Source organism: Protopterus annectens, chromosome 8.part0 (assembly GCF_019279795.1).
Source record: "Protopterus annectens isolate FY-2018-M chromosome 8.part0, PAN1.0, whole genome shotgun sequence".
In the NCBI taxonomy this organism is placed as follows: Eukaryota; Metazoa; Chordata; order Ceratodontiformes; family Protopteridae; genus Protopterus; species Protopterus annectens.
This window is the reverse complement of record NC_056741.1, coordinates 1,011,430,677-1,011,450,801: the sequence shown is the minus strand read 5'-3', so window position 1 is coordinate 1,011,450,801 and position 20,125 is coordinate 1,011,430,677. Positions and strand designations below refer to the sequence as shown.

The 20,125-nt window shown below is 43.7% G+C and overlaps 1 protein-coding gene across 1 annotated transcript in view; it reads right to left on the bottom strand.

The window, feature by feature from the left end:
• Positions 1-20,125, bottom strand: part of FBL (fibrillarin) — a 234,594-nt gene that overhangs the window by 162,268 nt on the left and 52,201 nt on the right. The window contains exon 5 of the mRNA XM_044079354.1: positions 12,011-12,123. Coding sequence (XP_043935289.1) covers positions 12,011-12,123 — 113 coding nt within the window. The remainder of the gene's footprint in view (positions 1-12,010; positions 12,124-20,125) is intronic.

The window sequence follows — 20,125 nt, the reverse complement described above, 5'->3', positions numbered from 1 at the left end:
CTAGCATCAAAGAAAATGCCTGGAGACTAGTTCTGGATCTTCCTTTCCTAAGCCTGTTTGTGACAGTTGCCAAATTCAGAAATGATGTAACTTTAACCTGTCAAGTTTCTCAGAAACAGTAGATTTTAAAGATGCTTATCACATTCATACTCATACAGACTTCAAATGTTTGTGCATCTGGATCACGTTATCAGCTCTCTGCTTTATCCTTTGTGAACTGTCTAGGTGCAGTGAATAGTGTAGTCTCGTTTCAGTTATTACTCATTGCAGGCTACAGGGTATCCACATTTTTCCATATTTAGAAAACTATCTTTGCACAATTTTTTTTCAAAAGTATCAGAAATCTCTCTCTTGGGTGACCTTTCTTACACAAGCTGAAATGCCAAGACAACATTCAAAAGTCTGACTCCTTACACAGGACTATGTTCGAGGGATTCAAGCTAGACTCTTCAGTTCAAAGAGCTTTCCTTCTACAAGGAACAGATCTTTTAGATCCATTTCTAAGGTTTTCTGCTCAAAACTTCAGTGAGTTAATACCTCAGGATTTGGGGTCTCATAGCATCTATGATACTCATGATGCCCCTGGCAAGACTGCAAAACAGCAGGTGCTTGTCTAAGGGCAGAGTGAATGTGCAGTCCTTTAATTTTTACAGCTGACCTGAAACCTAAGCCAGTAATGTTTTCTAATAAAAACACTAAACAGCTCCTCCAAGCAATGGCAGAACAGTGCTAGTTACTTTAGCAAACAAAGTTGTCATTAAGCATATCTTTCACCTGCCTCCCACAAACAAAATGTTTTATTTCAAACATTTACCAAAGTACACCGAAAACCTTAAATCAGAACACAATACAACCAAAATACATTTACAAAACATAAAAACAGCCAATGTAATAGTACGGCACCACTGCAGGAAACAGTGGCACAACATAAAAGACAACTTGACTACTCATAATGCAAAGGCTACACAACAGGTTGACATAAAGGGTAGCTCAGCAGCTGACCTACAAAAACACGGACAGATTACTACTGGACCAACATGATGTAACCTTTCAAATTAGGTAAACAGCCGCTGCAAAGTACATTCCTGAGGTAATTTCCAATGTCATTATCACCAGTGCCCAGATCTGCACCTTGAGAATCAAGGTGGCTACAATGAGATGGGTCACAGTAAACCAAACCTCGGAAGTCAGCCCAAGGTACTGGAAATCAACGTGGAAGCCCAAGATGAAATGTAGGACTAATCAGGACAGTAGCAAAACTTGTCATTAGAATCAGCCAAAGATTCATCCCATTTCTCAGTTTGTTTGTTCTCTGCATGGAAAGAGATGGCCAAGGAAACTCCCAACATTATCACCACCTCTGGCACTGTACCTCCCCAAAAGGAGGCACATGCCACTCTAATACCACACATGTCTTTTACTCTTGCCCCCTTATTCGAAACTACACAGTAGCATGATCACTGTTGGGCAACAGTTCTTTAACCTGGATTCCCACAACACCTGCGCCACTGGTTAATGCTATGTCCACAGATCTGGTTTTAATAGTACAGTTGTGCACCACCTGGCTCTCAGGGTCGAAGCCCCCAGTCAGCTCCCACTTCCTTTCCACCTTGAAGCTCAGATAAATCATAGTATGCTTGTGGCAGATTCAGATACTAGATTATCCTCAGCCTCCTACATCAATCCTTTAATTCCCTCCTCCAGTCCCCCATTCTGAGGCTGTCTCTCTAGTGGATATGATATCAATACACTTGCTATCTTCCTTTCCACCACTGCAAATGTCAGGTAACTTAACATTTTCTCATATGGATGCATCATTAAACCAGGAATGGGGCTTCCCTCTCCCTTTCTATCATAACAGATAATAGATCATTGTTACTCCACATGTGTTTCTCATCTCTGCCATTAATGGACATCTACCAAGAAATCTCCATATTGCACTCCCTCTTATTACTGGCCCACACTTCTGTAATACTGAACATCTCCCCTACTGCATCACTGTCTACAGCTCCCCCCACCTTCTACCCAGATGCCATGCACTGCACAGCAGACTACCCGGCCATGGTCTAAATCACCCTTGTTTCACGTCTACTGCTTTCTGCACCTGTCAGACTTATGTACTGCTTATACACCTACCCTTTCCCTCTGCTTCTGTCATTCTCCCTTGGTTGAAGAAAGTGTCATTCTAACCAGATTTGTTGAAAGGTAAATTATGAAAGTTATGGCATATTTTAAACAGTCTAATTTCATAGGTTTAGATTTGTACTTTATGTATCAGACATGCGTTAACCCTTAATTTAGTCTGCTTTAAGGAAATCTCTTGTATGCCCATATTTTTTCTTAAGGCAAAGACACTAAATTCAGTGACAAAACAGACCAGCTGGTTACAATTGCCACCAGGTCTGAACGAGCATGTTATTGAACACCGGTCTTCTAAACAGCACTGGTTTGCTTCTATAACGCTACTTTAAAACAGTTGTAATTTTGTAAAGCAGTAACAAATGGCATGAGCAGCATTACTTACTGTAGAATTGTCAGTTTGCCCAAATGTTGCTCCCAAGATTTTAGCAACTTGGAAGTTCTGCCACATTTTAAAGTGACAATATCAGTTCTCAGGTAAATCAGTTAATACTACTCGGAAAGCTTGTGTGTGTGTGTGTGTGTGTGTGTGTGTGTGTGTGTGTGTGTGGTGGATGCGTACAAGAAAGTGGCAGTATTACAAAATCTATGATAAAAATGAGAAACCTGAATGAAAATTGGACAGAAATACAGCATAAGATGGTGCAAAACCACCACATAAAAATGATGAAAAGGAAAAAACCTGATTCAAGTTCTCTCTCTCTCCCACTACCAGATAACCTCAGTAAAAAAGTACAGTTGTGTACACTTACCATAAATGTACATGTTAGAGTGTATTCACTGCTGCAGTCATCACATTTGGGTTATCTGCTTGCAGTAGCCGTCAGTCGGCCTGATTATCAAAGTCTTGGATCATGCATCGGTTGCTGTCTCATAGGTTCATAGGTTCATAGATTAGTACTAAGCTAAACTTTCTTCTTCAGAGCCATTTAAGCCAGCCCAGTTATCCTGAGACTCGGACCCCTGCACCCTGTGTTGTGTGTGCAAACAACCAAACCACCTTAACACCCCCCCCCCCCCAAAAAAAAAAATAAATTCCCACTGCCAGTCCACAGACTTGGGACAGGACCTAATTAATCACTACCTGCTGACTTGCCATGCCATCTTCCATGACGTCAGGTAGTCAGGGGTATAAAGCATGCAGCCGACGCAATTACATCAGTTTTTCTTGCCCCAGATGTCAGGTGCCCCACAGATATAGGCAACAGAAGTCAGGGGGCTGGAGGGAGGGTAACTAGGACTGCAACAGTGAATACACTCCAACATCTATATTTATGGTAAGTGTACACAACTGTACTATGTTCTTCATGTTTCACTGTTACAGTCATCACATTTGGGTAGATTCCCAAAGCTAAGGATGGGAGGAGGAAATTAGCATTAGGACCAGCTATAAGGCCCTGCAAGACTGCAGTGGCACAGCCAGCTCTGGATTTAGAGAAAATTGTCAAAAGATAATGTTGGTGAAGGTATGTACATCTAGGTAGCAGCTTCTAGGATGTCCCTGGTAGGGACACCTCTGAGAAAGGCTGTAGAGGTAGATGCAGCCCTGGTTGAATGTGGTCTTATTCCCTGTGGGATAGGTTTTCCATGGTGCTTATAGCAGAAATGAATGCAATGGCCTGTACATTTACAAATGGTTTGCTTTGAATTCCCCTCTGCCCCTGCCGCAAATGCAACCAGCAGTTGTTCAGATATCCTAAGAGGTTTAGTCCTGTCCAAGTAAAATCTAAGTTGTCTATGCACATCTAAGGAGTGCAGAATTCGTTCCCCTTTGTTCTGTGGATTAAAAAAAGGTTGGCAAATTAATGGACTGATTAAGGGCCACACTGGATATCACCTTGAGCACGAAGGAGGGATTGGTCCTGAGGGACCCCCTGTCAGCATAAAAGATGATCAAAGGCTCCACTGCCATGAGGGCCTGTAATTCAAGACACCTTTCTTGCTGAAGTGATGGCTAAAAAGAAGGCCGTTTTCCAAGAAAGGAATTTCAACTCTGCATTTGCAGCTGGCTCAAAAAGGAGGTAGAGGGAGTTTTTCCAATACAAAGTTAAGGTCCCAGGTCTCTCCTGGGTGGTCTTACGTTTTTGGACCCTCTGAGGAACTGCTTCAGCAGTGGATGAGAGAAGAGGGGTGGTTCTGTGTTGTAATGAGCTGAAATGGCTGAGGCATGAATTTTGATGGAGGAAAAGGAAAGGCCCTTGTGAAGCTTCTCAGTTAAGTATTGAAGAATCCGAGGTAAATTGGGCGCTGCTGTGCCCATCCCGACTTTGGTTCCAAGAACAGAAGCTTTTCCATTTTTCAGCATAGGATTTTCTAGTACTAGGTTCATTGGCTCATACTAGGCTATCTGCCCTAGGGCATTTATAAGCCTAGCCAGAGTGTGTTTGGCTTTCGCCACCCATTTTAAATGAATTTTGCTATGCCCTTTTTCGAGGTTAGTATACTGTGCCTCTGTCTAACAGTGACACAGAAGTGATAGCCGGGGTAAGCCTACGATCTCCCATCCACTCAAGATTCCTCTTTAAGAGAGTCAATGAGGGACTCTGCCTAACCTGGACTGGGATTTTATTCCAGAGTAAAGGGAGCCTCTGGGTTATGAATCTGTCCCTCCAGCATGTCCTATTTCAGTGCTGAGGTTCAAGTCTCTCGAGCGCGTAGCTCGATGGAATTTGGATTTTCTGAGGTGCAGCATGTCCATTAATTCCAGGTTGGACATGGCTTTATACGTCAGGCACAGATCGCCTCTGTGCAGGCGGTATGCCACTGAGTAGAGCTGGAGTTTCTTTAACCTATGGCATCTGTTTGAGCCCTTTGATCCTCTTGGTGAGGTACTTTTGGGGGTCTTTCCAGTTGCTGCAGGTGTCTGGCAAGGTAAATCCCAAAAGGGGCATTGTACTCAATTATGGGCCTGATGAGGGATGAGTAAAGAGGCACGATGACCTCCCCTGATCTAGATGTGAATCCCTTCATGATTAGGTGGGCTATATAAAACGTTTTTCTAACCACTTTGGCCACGTGGTTTTCAAATGAGAGATTGCTATCAACTTGGGTCCCCAGGTCCCCAATTACTTCTTCCGTACTTAATGGATTACCACCTATGTGGTAATTTGTGGGCACTTTGTTTTTGCTAAAGGGGATGACTATACACTTTTTGGCGTTTAGCTTGAGGCCATGGCTCTAGCACCAGTTGTCTGTTTCTATGAGGCCCTTTTGGAGGATACTTGTGTAGGCTGGAGAGTCGATTATGGCGCCCAGTTTGCAGTCATCTGCGAACTTGATCAGCCACAGTCCGTCCGTGTTGGCCTGTACCTCCGAGAAATATATACCGAACAAGAGGTCCCAGGACTGAGCCTTGTGGGACACCACTTATACCCGATTTGGAGTCTGACATGGCTCCAGCAATTCTAACCATGTGGGTTCTGTCCTTGAGCCAGTTTGCAACCCATCTAGTGACATAGGGGTTTATATTTAAGCTGGTGAGCTTATCTATAATGCCCCGAGTGGGGTATTGTATCGAAGGCTTTTGCGAGGTCCAGGTAGGCTGTGTGGACCACCTTCCCCTCGTCAATGGCCTTGGTGACTGTTTCAAAGAAAATCGGCCAGGTTTAAGAGGCAGGACCTGCCCTTAAAGCCGAACTGGGTAAGATCCAGTGTCTGTAGGTCCCCAATATCTTTATTTATGAGGTCCATGATGATCCTTTTCCATAGCTTTGCAGACCAAGCTAGTCAGGCTTATGGGGCGATAGTTTCCAGGATCTGTTGAGGCACCACCTTTGTGGAGAGGGACCACTGTTGCTGTATGCCACTCTTTGGGTACATATCCTGCAGTAAGGCTGAGATTGAACAGTAGTTTTATGTTTGGGTTTAGCTCTTCTTGGAGTTCATGTAGGACGCAGCCCGGAACACCGTCTGGTCCCATTGATGCTGTGTTTTTTTGCTTTGGAGAGGGTGGCTCTTACCTGAGCATCTGAGATGTCAGGGGGGGGCAGCACTCTGCTGGGAAAGATAATTTGCCCTTTTGGTGGGGAGGGGGAGAGATATGCGCTGAACCTGTCAGCTTGGATGTTGGCAATGTCTGTGGGTTCTGTGTATTTTTTGTCATTTTGGACTAATTCTGAGCATATCTGGGAATTCCCACCCAGGTTCCTAACATAACTAAAGAAAGCCTTGTGATTATCCTTAGCGTCCTGTGCAATTTTTCTCTCGAAGCTGGCCTTAGACAATTTTATGAGTGCCCGTAGTTTTTTTCCAATACCGATCAGAGATGCCTTCCCTTTTTGGGATTTTGCTCTATCATGTAGTAGCTTCCTCCTTCTATTGTATAGCTTGTTTATGGCTGGGGTCCACCAGACAGGACGCCTGCCTTTGGAGGATTGGGTCTTGGTTTTATTTGGGATTGCATGATCCATGCATTTCTGAAGGTTTTCATAGAATGCGTTTATAAAGGATTCTGCGGTCTGGGCCGTATTTTCCACAGGCCCGGGGGCTTTGAAGGATTCCACCTCAGTTTTGAGGAGTGTGAAATTTGCTTTAGAGAAGTTTTTCACTGTGGTTTTCTGGGCAGGGGCTGGGGTTGGGATGTGAATATCCAGTGAGATTAGTTTATGGTCTGATCTTACCAGTGAGGGATACACTTCTGGTCTGGAGCATAGAGCCCCCATGTTGGCGATGATCAGGTCCAGTATGTTTTCCCCTCTTGTGGGAGTGAAGGATTCCACCTCAGTTTTGAGGAGTGTGAAATTTGCTTTAGAGAAGTTTTTCACTGTGGTTTTCTGGGCAGGGGCTGGGGTCGGGATGTGAATATCCAGTGAGATTAGTTTATGGTCTGATCTTACCAGTGAGGGATACACTTCTGGTCTGGAGCATAGAGCCCCCATGTTGGCGATGATCAGGTCCAGTATGTTTTCCCCTCTTGTGGGAGTGGTAACAAGTTGTTCCATAGCATTTGAGTTTATAAATTCTAGGAACCTTTGGGCTAGGGTTTTGGAGCTAGTGTAATGCTCCCAGTCTACGTTTGGGTAGTTGAAGTCATCCAATATAATGGTGTTTGGAGAGACCTTCATATTTTCCAGTGTTCTCAGGAAGGTCGAGTGGGGTTCCTGAGTTTGGGAGGGTGGTCTGTAGCAGGCTATAAACTGGAAGGCAGTTTTACCCACTCACTAGGCCTCCTTGTCTCCAGAATGACATCCTACACTTGCTTACTGAGGGATGGTAACGGAGAGATCAGGTAATTAGCCAGGCTGCCAGGTTCAGGGTTTGAAGCTGTAGGTGCAGACTCTCACCCTCCTGCTAGGACGGCAGGTGTCTGAGGCAAATGCCATGGTGCCAGCAGTGACACACTGTGCAAAAGGGGGTACCCAGTGTTGGCGTGGCCAGTCAGGTGCAATCAGCATCATCTATGGTTTGTCCTGTTTGATCTTTAGTAGTACCTTGGAGAGGAGAGGCAGAGGGGGAAAGGCATAAACTGATAGGTTTTTTCAGGTGAAGGACAGGCAGGGCATCCACTTTCCAAGCTTGTTTGTGGGGAGTCCTCATGCAGAATTTGTCCAATTGGTAGTTCGGGGGGGGGGGGGGGCAAACGGGTCTCTCTGGGCTCCCCCATTTGTTTCTCAACAGGTTGAATATCTTTGGTTCCAGTTTCCACTCGTGTGGGTCCAGGAGATTTATGCTTAGTTCGTCTGATAGTGTATTTAGCTTTCCTGGCAGGAATTGAGCCTGTAGGTGCACTTGGTAGCTCAAGGCTGTGTTCCACTGAGCCATGGCTAGTCTGCAGACAGGGTATGAGTGGGTTTCCCCCCTGCTTATGTATCACGTAACAGTTGTGTTGTCCGTCTTTACCATTAATTGTCCTGGAAGAATGTGGTCCTTTAAGGCTATCAGAGCATTCTCTACAGCTAACATTTCTTTTTGACTGATATGCAGGTGCATTTGACTTTGGTTCCATTTGCCCTGAATGCACTTCCCTGCCAAGTGAGCATCTCATGCATAGTCTGATGCGTCTGTTAGGGTTTGGGTAGAGTGAATGGCAGTCCCTTGTTTTGGTGGCAGGCCTCTGCACACCAAAGGAACTATCTGTAGACAAGGTATGATAGGAATCATTGCTTCTAGATCCTGAGAATGTTGACACCATAGGCTTTTTAGATACCATTATGTTTCCACATATGCAGTCTTGCATATGGAATTAGGAGAATGCAAGAGGCTATGAACCCCAGGGCTTGCGGTATTTTCCTTGCAGATAGCTGGGTCTTTGTGGCCAGTAGTTTGAAGTAGGCTGTCAAATGAACTTTCTCTGGCATGAGGAAAGCCATCTGGGAAGTTGTGTTCAAGCTTGCTCCCAGGAATACAATTTGTTGACAGGGTACAAGATGTGATTTATTTTCGTTTATGGTGCACCCCAGAGAAGTTAGCAATTTCTGTACAAACGCCAGATGAATCAATAGTATGCCCTGGCTTTCTGCCTGAATTAGACAATCGTCCAGGTATGGGTATACTTGAATATTTCTTGGCCTACAAAATGCAAGGACTGGAGCTAGGCACTTTGGCTTATCTGCTGCGCCCAGGGTATTCACAAAGGGCAGTGCAGAGAACTGATAGTGCATGTAGCCTGCTTTGAAGCGTAGGTATCTTCTGCAAGACTCCCTTTTTGGGATGTGCAGGTAGGCTTCCTTTAAATCCAGTGTTGCCAAACAGGCAACCTTGCCTAGCATAGGAAGCAGCTGGTGAAGAGTTAGCATCTTGAATTTTGGGATCACCAAAAAATGTGTTTAGGACAGAGAGGTCAAGGATAGGACACCAGGAGTTGGCTTTTCTGGGCACCAGGTAAAGTCTTGAGTAGAAACATTGTCCCCTTTTCTCTTCTGGGACAGGTTGAATAGCCCTGATATTTCGAGAACTTGCTTTTGAGTCTCTGCTCGCTGATTTGGGGGTAGATCTGGCCAAGTGTTTGGGGTTGGTAAGGAGTGAAGTGGAATCTGTATCCTTGGGAAACTATATTTAAAGCCTATTTGTCCTGGGTAACGAGTTCACAATTTTTTGCCTGCAGGGGAATCTTTCCCCCTAAAGGAACACAGTCAGTTGTGCAGGACTTGGAAGTTTTAAACTTAAGTCATTGAGACAGTTTACCATGGGGGTGGGGTCTTACTACTCCCTGCTTTGGAAGTGGGAGCCCCCCACTGCTTAGTCCTGTGAGCACCTTGGGACTGAAGCCTGGGTGTTATGCTGGTTCTGGGTTTGGACTGAGAAGACCTAGAAGAGGCAGGAAACGACCAATTCTTACAGGGCCAATGCCTACTAAATCTGGGAGGCTGTACTTGCAGGAAATCTTTAACAGTTTACACAGATTTAGCTTTTTCCTCCACCTTTTTAAGTACTTCTGCTTTGTTGCCAAACAGGCGGTCTTGGTTTAAGGGAGCATCCAGCAATTTAGTTTTAACACGATCTGGCAAAGATTGCTCCTCAAGCCAAGCATGCCTTCAAGTACAGACCCAGTGACAACAGCCCTGCAAGATGCCTCTAATGAATCAAAACCACATTGCAAAGTATGTTTTCCAAGTTGTTAAGCAGAATGCATTAAATCCTGTAAATCTTTATTTTCAGCTCAGTCAGGAATCAACATCATTTTGTGTTTAAGGAATCCAATAATATGCTGCTGATATTTTAACATATGAAACTAGCAATTTAAGGCCCCAATGGCCAAGGTTGCCGAAGTGTATACACCTTCTTACCCCATCTATCCAACGCCCTGGAATCTCTATCAGAGGGAGTAGGATTTTTGGAAGTAGTAGCCTTAATGCCCCGGGGTCCCTGTGAAATGGTGTCAGGATCTGCAGTAGGATTTTTTAAAGAGGAACTTGTGAAAGTCAGGAACCCTGCAATACCTATCGGTTTTTCTGGGAGTAGGAGGCAAAGAGTCAGGGGCCAAGCTAGATTCTGAGAAGGCATCATCAACAATGTCCAGTACAGGGGGGTATAGCTAAAGGCCTGTTTGGGGCAGGAGTAAGAAATCCCTAAGCCTCTTTGTAGAGTCAGAGTAATCCTGGCTTTCCCAGCGAAAATGCGCCCTAATAGTAATGCAAGGTTTCACCAAAACAGAAATCCTCTGGAGGGGAAGCAGAGGGAATGGAGTCCTCTGCATTAGAACCCTCATAGGTCGAGAAGGTAAATCCTGGTCATAACAGAAATTTCAGAGTCCTGATCAGAAGAATCATAAGAAAACTCAGTCCTAGGTCTCTTAAGAGGGGGAAGGGTGGCTTCCTCTAATTAGTTATAAGGTCTTCAGCCATTTTTACCATTTGTTTTTTAGGCATAGAAGCCTGACCATGCGGTCTGGGCACTGGTTTTCTAGGCATGGATAGAGTTTTAGGTCTTGAAGATGGCATTGGTTTAATACGCAAGTCAGTAGACCTGAATACACCCTCAAGAAGCCAGTGCCTGCACAGCGGCAACGGACCCATCCAAGGCAGAGACATCCGCAGGTTCTACAGTTGAAGAAGCATCTTGCAGCATACCGGACTCCGAACGGGTCTCAGTAGAAGACTGCGAATCTGAAGTAGTGGGTATCAGGGGCTGGGAAAAACGCCCGAGTACCGGTGAATTGGCGACTAGCTTAGGAGAAGCGTTGGCAGCTTTGGACCTATGTGGTCCGTCTCTGTCTTTATCTTTGCGTTTTTTCGGAATATCTGTAGTCGGGTGGCTTACCGAAGCCATTTCTGGATAACTGAACTGAGTACCAAAATATTTAGAAGAATAAATAATCAGACTAATAGTTCGTTGTTTAAATAAGGCACAAAACAGACAGCGAGGTACGTTGTTGTCAGGGCCTAAGCAAAGAATGCAGTACGAATGAAAATCTTTATGAGGTATCGGATTTCCACAAGAAATACTATTATTAACTTTTACTAACTTCGGTTTAGGGCAAGAAAAAGTGTCCCCAACGGGGTACTTAGCTTAGCTGAAGACTTCGGTTCTGAAACTCGAAAATGATGAAAATTTCAGGAGTCGGACAACCGGCACTTGCGAACTGCTTCAGGCAATGCACGGCAAGAAAGACTGATGTAATGGCATTGGCTGCATGCTTTATACCCCTGACAACCTGACGTCATGGAAGATGAGACAGCAACCGACGCAGGACCCCAGACTTTGATAATCAGGCCAACTGAGGGCTATTGCAAGCAGATAACCCAAATGTGATGACTGCAACAGTGAAACATGAAGAACATCGTACAAGATCTACTATGGACCTTTGTAAGGGAGATGTGCACTGTTGAACTGATGCTTCATGGGCAACATACAGTGCATCTCCGGCTCAAATGTCTAAAATTAAATACAGAGCACCAACAGCATGACTTGCACTTCACACAGGCTGCTTTAAGAAAATCATCTCGTGTATGCACAGACCTTTTTCAATGCAAACACAAATTTTGAAAGAAAAAAACTGCTAGTTACAACAATGGTCAGCTGTTGAAAATGGAATGTTTAGCAATAATCAATTCTGACAGTAGTAACATTTAAACAGCTTTAGTTTAAATAATGTGCACTCAACTACCCAACACATCGAAATATTTAATGGCAACAAGAAATTATGAAAATTACAAATTTAGGATGTTTTGCTAAAAGTAAATCAGCAGGAAAAAAAAAGCACCATCAGAAAAAAGTGCAGGTTAAGGATGTACACAATAAATGTAAAGACTAACCTTCATTACGTGTTAATCTATCCCACTGCTGAACAGGACAAATTACTACTACAGTATAAAAACAGTGCTAGAAAGAAATCCAAAATGGAGTTTAGGCAATATAGACTTTAGTAGTCGTTTTACATGCAAATATAATCCCCAAGTAAAACGAAGTTGCTACATTCTTGCAGTGGCATTACCTTTATAGATATAACAAAGTGACCTCCGTTCTTCAGAAAATTATGTGCATTAAGGGCAACTATTCGGGTTTGATCAGGCTGAGCAACATCTGCAAATACCACATCAACCATTCCTAAAAAGAAAGAAGAGATGCAAACAATAAATGCAAATGAATATATTCTTATTCTATCGAATGATCTATGACAGGGGCCTGGCTTAATCTCTCCAACAATCACAATCTGGAACTCTTCTATAACATTCCACAATGTAAGATGCACAGCCTTTGTACCAATGCACAGTATGATGACATGTCATACCTAAGTTTTATCACCAGAACCTACTTGCTGGTCCCAAACCACTAGTCATAGCATGCTATAAAAAGACGAGACAACTACACTATGAAGTAATACAGTTCACAATTGTCCAAATTACACAAGTAAGAAACAAAAGGAAAAAGGTGGAAGGTATTCCTGATCCATCAAGTCAGTCCCAGACATCAACAGATCTAGAAAGAATACATATGTTATATGCAACAGTGATTGCTTATATGGGTGGAGTCCCATGCATTAAAGATAATGTGCACACAGCCGTTACCATCATTTTACATGGAATACACTGGCCATCATAGTCATGAGTGGTCTACACCTTCCAGTTTTTAATAATTTAATACTGTATTTAAATATTGTAGCATCACCCACAAAGTCAGTTGTTCGGCTGCATTAAATCCAGCTTCACGTTATTATGCGTGTCACCTTAGTGACATGTTGAATTACTACTGCATAAAGCGGACCTACATGGGTGCAAATGACTGTGGGGTGCATTTAAAAGTATGGTCAGCTGAACAATTACCATTCTAAGGAGGAAGCACCTATGGGACGGAACAGGACAGAGCTGTGTAGAAGGGAAAAAACATTTTGCTGTGTGATACGACTGCTTGTTGCAGTGTGCATTCCTCTCCAGTGTTCGGAGAATTGTGGAGATTCACCAATTTTGCCTAATTTTTCATATTTCCTCCCCTTTCGGCAAGTAGTGGAGGTCTGCAGTTGCAAAATAGGCAGGTATTTGCAGTTCCGAATTCATATGGCTATGTGCACGTGACCTTTAACAGTTTAGTCAAAAAAATACTCCGTGAAGGTGTGCACTCAGCATCAAATGGCAAGGTGGCAATTGATGGAAGTATTCTTGAACCAGTCACAGGTCGCCATGTGCCACCCCCCCACCTCTGCCATGACTAGGCTCCGACAAAACAAATGGTGAGCAGGCAGCCTGCAGCTTGACAGCAAAAGATCATGCAGCTGCCAATCCATTAGTTCCAGGAAAATCCTACTAGGTGATGTACAAGTAGGATATGAAGGGCTCTTTTCCCCTAGTTTCTGTCCCAACAGAAAAAGGAACATGAAGAAATTGACAACACTTTCAAAAATAATTTTCTGAAATAACTGTTTGCAGCAAGAGAAATACCAGCTCTGAAAGACCAGGTAGGATTCCCTACACCAAGACCTGAATTTAAGATACGATAGCCACTAGAAAAGAAACGTGTTTTTCCAAGAAACAAATATCAGTGTTGTCAAGTTAGAGGTTTAAATGGCAAAAAGGTAAGCCAATTGATTATGAAGTTCAAATCTTTGAGAGAAATTGTTCAATACCCTTCAGGCTAACAGCTGACTGACCACAATCCTGCCCTTTGCAAGGTCATAAGGGGCAGAAATTGCCGATACAAGCACCCTAACTATGGAATAAGTGAATTTAAAGTTATACATGTACATGTGATAGGCAAGAATCACAAGCTATTAAACTAAGGTGGCACAAAGCATCACTTGCTAAAACCAAGAACCACTTCCACTTGGGAGGCATAAACTTGCCATGTGTGAAGCTTAACAGCCCCAGTTACCAAATTATGATAGGGAAATTTCTTTTTATCAGGAAGATGAATGTCTGAAATTATGTCTCTCAGTCGCCAAGGGGAATGCCAATTTATGGTTGTTCACTGAAAAATCAGCAAGGAAGTACATAAAAGATTTATTTATTTTTATTTTACATTTGTTTACCGGGCTAGTCCAACTGGATATAAATCCGTTTTCAGCAGAGGCCCGGGGAGAAAAGCTCCACAATGGTTAATACGTTAAGATGAATGCTGCAAAAGCATAAAGGTAATTTCCCATGATATGTGATGAATAGCACATCCACTGTTATCTTCCCTTTTCCTACTGCCAAACAAAGGGAATGACTATTCTCCCATGTGGTAGATGGGCTGATCTCCAGAAAGCCCATTTCTGGAAGGCACTGACAGTCACGGTCTTAACTGCGGTGGTGGTGCTGCGGTAGCGTTGTCGCCTCACAGTAAAACGTTGTCCTGTTAGATTCTCAGCTACAGCGTCTTCTGTGTGGAGACATGCGTGAATGGGCGTACCTTCACTGAAGGTTGTGCGTCAGGGCCGGTAACTTGGCACGTAAAAATCTACTGCCAATCATTAGCGGACCGGAGTTCCGCTGTGGCGACCCCTAACTGGGAAAAGCCGAAAGACACAACAACATCTACTGACTGTCATGGTCTTCATGTTCACACAGCTCTAGAAGAGGACTGGTGAACCAGACACTGCAGATAAGCTCATTAATCTCTTGTCACAACTGGGGGGGGTCACATTTGTATGCTCTCTGCACCCGTTGTCTGACTGAACAAGGAAACACCTTAGAAAAAAGCTTCGTCCTAGCAGTAAAATTTGCATCATGATGCAGCCAGTGTGCATTCGCAACCCCAAAAGTGAGGCATCCACAGTGAAACCTACAATGGGCCTGGCTAAAACACAGGAAGACCCTCCAATAGATTAGCGGCAATGATCCAGCAACATACACAGTGACAAGGGACTGACCCCCAAGCAAATGGTGAGCACACAACGTCTCTGCAGTCCTAGAAATTTCACAGCTCAGTGCAACACACACAGTTAAGCATGCAAATGTCACTATGAAGACTGCTGCACCTACAAGCTCAGAACAGAATACGAGCCTGGATACAACCTTGTGGATGCCCTCCAGGGGAGGAACAAAATACACTGCACAGTGCCCAGCATCAGCCCAATGAAGGCTGTGCTCTGAGAAAGGAGCGTCAGAAAGTACAGTTGTGTAAAATCTTAAAATAAAAAGTAGATGTCCCTCTGTTCACTGCTGCAAAACAACTGAGATCCAAACATCCGGCCAGTAAGCCAAAGCCTTAGGATGCTTTAGGGTGCGCCATACACATACGAATGACCCTTGCATAGCGTACAGCATAAAAGGTGATATCGGATGTACAATCCTCATAGCAGAAAGCCCCAGTAGGAATGCCAGTTCAAGGAAAACCAAGAGGAAACCAGTAAGAGAAATGGACCAAAGGAGGAGGGAGAGAGTAAATACTGCAACAGTGAAGAGGACATCTACAGTTATAGTAAAGATTTTACACAACTGTACTATGTCCTTCCATTTCACTGCTGCAGTACTCAAAACATTAGGCAGAGTACCAAAGCTCAGGAAGAAACTTGGGAGGAAGAAGGACTAGCAGAGCTCTCTAGGAATCCATGAAGGGTGGTCCTAGCAAAACTAGTTATAGCTCTGGAAATTCCATCCAACTGTGCTTAGTAAAAGTATGTACAGAAGTCCAGGTAGCTGGCCCATGAACAGAGTGAATATCCAAAACCTTGGGGGAAAAAAGCACCAGAAGCCACAGCTCTAGCAGAATGAGCCTTAACAGAACAAGGAAGGCTTACCATGAAAAAAGAACAAAAAGAAAAAACTTTTGAAGCCAAAGAATAAAGTCTATTTGGAGACTGCTAATCCCAAGGACCTAGGATGAAAGGAAACAAAGAGCTTATCAGATTTCCTAATAGTCAGTCATATCCAAATAAAATTGGAGTACATCCAACGTGTGCAGCACTTCCTCATTAGCAGATTGTGGAGAAGGGAAAGACTGGGGAAATTAATAGACTTAAGGGACAACTCATTCACCACCTTGGTCATAAAAAGTATTAGCATGCAAAGATACCCTGTCCTTGTGAAACGCCAAAAAAAGGAGGACAATCCATAAGGGCTTGAAGCTCAGACACCAGTCTGGCAGAAGTAAGGGGCAACAAAAGAACAGTCTTCCAAGACCAATGTTGCAAGGAACAGTTGCAGACTCAAAGGAAGCCAAAGTCAATTTCTCCAAAGCAAAATTAAGACCCCAGGGAGGCCTAATATGAAGGGCTCCCTTAAGGAATTGTTTAGCTTCAAATCTAGAAGCTAAAGGAGGAGATAACTGCAGATAAGCAGAGACCGCTGATAAGTGGGGCTTAACAGAAGTGCAAGCCAACCCAACATTGAGCAGTTCACACAAACTAATGAATCAAAAGGAACATACATAGAAAGTGGATACAGGTTACAAGATAGACACAAACAGAAAACCCCTTCCATTTAGGTAAGTAGAATTTCCTAGTATAGGGTTTCCTGGCCTCCTGCATGATCCTAGGCATGTCCTCAGAAAAAAAAGGAGGAGTGTATGTGGAATCAAAATCTTATCACCCACAGAGTCAGTTAAAGAGTGGACAAGTGGGGATGGATAAGAGATCCCTTGTCTTGTGTGATTAGGTCCACCCTGTGAGGTAACTTGTGATGATTGCCCTTCGCTAAATGCAGAAGAGGGAACCAATGCTGTCTCTGCCAAAAGGGAGTTACCAACAAAATTTTTGGGGCCATCTTGTTGAATTTTGAACAGGACTTTTGGAAAGAGAGGAAGGGAAAGCATAAAGAAACATCCCCTTCAAGAAAGGGAGAGGGCATCAACCTTCCACACCAGAGGACCCAGGACTCTTGCACAAAATAGAGTAAGCTGTCTGTTCAGAGTGGAGGCAAACAGATCTACTTGGAGTCCACTGGTGGTCAGTGTCCAGAAACATCCTTGTGAAGCATCCATTCATGGTACTGACTTAAGGACCACATCAGTGCATCTGCCACAAAGTTTTGACCTGAGGAAATGTAAACTGCCTGAAGAGTCACTTGATACTTGACAGCAAGATACCATACCAGGAGTGCCAACCAAAGATAAGATCTTGTTATGCCCCCCCCCCCATTTGTTTACATACCACATCACTGTGGTGTTGACTGTAAACACCTTTAGAGGACCTGGGAAGAAGAGAGGATGAAAAGCCTGAAGAGCCAGCAGAAGGGCTCTCATCTCTGACAATGATGCGCTCCTTCTGTTGAAGGGGAGACCAGAACCCCTACACCTTTAGGGAGCCAAAAGCAGCTCCCCATCACACATCTGCAGCATTTGTGAATAGCTCCTGAGAGAGAAGGGGGGGATAAAAGGAAACCCCTGGATTAAGAGGCAACTGCTGGATCCACCAGTGGAGTTCCTTCTTGAGACAAGGTAGACGAGGATCTACAAATTCTAGGGATGAGCATGCTGAAGTCAAATGGACTTCAGGAGCCACTGAAACTTTCTTGTGTGAAGTTTGGCCAGAGGGAGCATAGGAATGGTGGATGCCATGAATTCCCAGAGTCCTCAGACTCCCTGGCTGTAATGGAAACCAGAGGAGGAACAGTTTGAAAGGAGATTAGGGTTAAGGCCTTGGGACAAGGAAGGGAAGCCAGCAAATGCACAATCTGAATCCTGCAACCAAAAACAAAAACAAAAACAAAAACAAAAAAAAAAAAAAAAAACATTTTGAAGTTTATTGTAAACCCCAGGCTCTGAATAAGATAATGGCAAAATGGAGATTTTGCAAAAGAATCTCTGAAGAGGATGCCTGAAATAGCAAGTCGTCCAAGTAGGGAAAACACTTGGATCCCCCAAAGACTGCAAGAAGCAATTACAGGAGAGGCATTTGGACTTTCTACTGCCCCATGGGTATTCACCAAAGGGCAAAACAGACTCATGAAAATGCCAGGAAGCAGAGAAACAAAAACGTCCTGAAAAGGGGATGGATTGGAATATGGAGAAAAGTATCCTTGAGATCCAGGGACACCATGTAATCCTGAAGAAGCAAGAGAAGGAACAAAGTCTGAAGGGGTATCATTTAAAAAGTGGGCACCTTAGATGAGAGGTCTAGAATTGGTCTCCAAGTGCCCTCCTTTCTGGGTAGTAGAAACATCCTGCAATAAACCCACCCCCCTTTGGAACACAGGCAACTCTTGAATAGTACCCAGAGTCAAAAGGTCCCCAAGCACCACGGGGGGGGGGGGTTGTTACCAAGGGGGCTGAGGAATACCCATGGGAGGGAGGGGGGGGGTTTCCACACCATGAAATACCCATGGCGAATAATGGACAAAACTCAGGAATCCTGAGTAATCTGTAGCCAAAACAGGAAGAGGCTGAGACTTTGGAGAAACAGAAAAGTGGCTGGGAAGAATAGGATAGTCAGACAGCACCTGGTTTATCTGGAAAGGAAGATCTGAGGCCCTAAAGTCCGAGTAGCCTTAGCAGGAGCAGTCTACTTGCCACCCCTTTTGCCCTTAGGAGGAGGTTGCGATTGCCTGCAAGCAAAGGCTAGCTTATTGGGGCAGTTTCTCTGAAATTTAGGAACAAGAGAAGCAAATGCGTTTCAGCTCCTGTAAAGCCTTACCCCTTATCCTGAAGGGACTTAAATTAGCAACAGCTTCACCAAACTAGTGTTCCTTATCAAGAGGGGCATCCATCAACTTAGCCTAGATATCAGGTAAATGTTGAAGCTGAAGCAAAGAATACCTCCTTATTACCCACTCAAAAGCAGCAACCCACTCAAAAGCAGCAACCCTAGAAGAAGCATCTGCTGAATCATAGCTACACTTGATGGAATGACAGGCCACCTGGAAGGAAGTCCCTAACAGGAAGTCCCCAACAGGAAAAGAGCAGAAGTTTTACCCTCAGAAGATGGGTTAGGATAGCCAACACGCACCTGGGCTTATGGGTCTGATAATTAACAGCCCTAAAAGCCAAGGTAGCAGAGGTGTAAACCTTCTAGCATAGCCTTTCCATGATTCTGCTGTCTTTAAATCAGATGGCAGCAACTTGAGTTTAGGAAGCAATTGAGATGACTACAAACACCACCAAGGGGTCAGCAGCAGGACATCTGCACAAAAACTTCAATCCTCAGGCACTCTACAAAATCTATCAGGTTTCTTCGGAGCAGGAGGTCAAGAGTCTGGAGCTTTAGAGGCATTGGAAAATGCATCCAACAAAATAGCCAAAACAGGAGAAAAAGCAGAAGTTTTAGGAGATTCTATCTGCAGCAACTCACAGTACCTCTTCTGAATCTATGAGACCAGAGCACAATCCCATTTAAAGAACTCCATTATCCTGGAGATTTTGTCACCAAAAGAAATCTATTCAAAGTAGTAGCAGGACTGGTAGACTCCTCTACTTTTGACCTACAGTCCAAAGGAAAAGGATTTGAGAAAATTAAGCAAGGCAATCCTCAAGAGAATCCAACTCCTCAAAGGAATCCTGTTGTCTGGGTCATTTAACTCATTACATCGAGTGACGCCTCTGGGTGCATCTGCAATTAACTCTTACTGATGCCTCTAGGTGTCAAATATTGCTCGTTCATATATGCATCAATAATTCTAAGACCATGCTATGTACAAGGTCTTAAAATATTTCATTTTAAAGCTTACACAATGGCAAACTCAATTTCATTAATATTGGATCTCTGTCTAGTGCAGGTAAACGGATATAAACTATTTTTATTATATTAATTTATAGAGATAATTTTTAGTTTTATGAATATCTCAGCCAAGTAACAGGCAGCACTCCTTACCCTCCCATGAAAGCTCTCCGCTAGATGAATAAAATGCTGCTGACAGTATGTGTAACTTGAGTGGTTGCTGAGATATTGGTACAAATGCAACTGTTACTGTGTTCACTATGACTTAAATTCTGTTTATGACCTAGAACCTAAAGAATATTACCACTATAATAGTTTGTACTGAAGAGTTTGTCATTTATACTTTTAATACCCCTATGGCTCCCGAGATATAAACATTTGTTTGAAATGTGAGGATATAATTTGATTCTGTCAAAAGGCTTAGGCTCTGACCATTGGAAGTTGCACTGCAAACTTCCTGAGCTCCATTGGAGTGAGTACGTTAAAGAAAGTAGAGACCCAAGGGGAAGGTGGAACAAAAACCCTGAGGAGGTTTAAATGCCA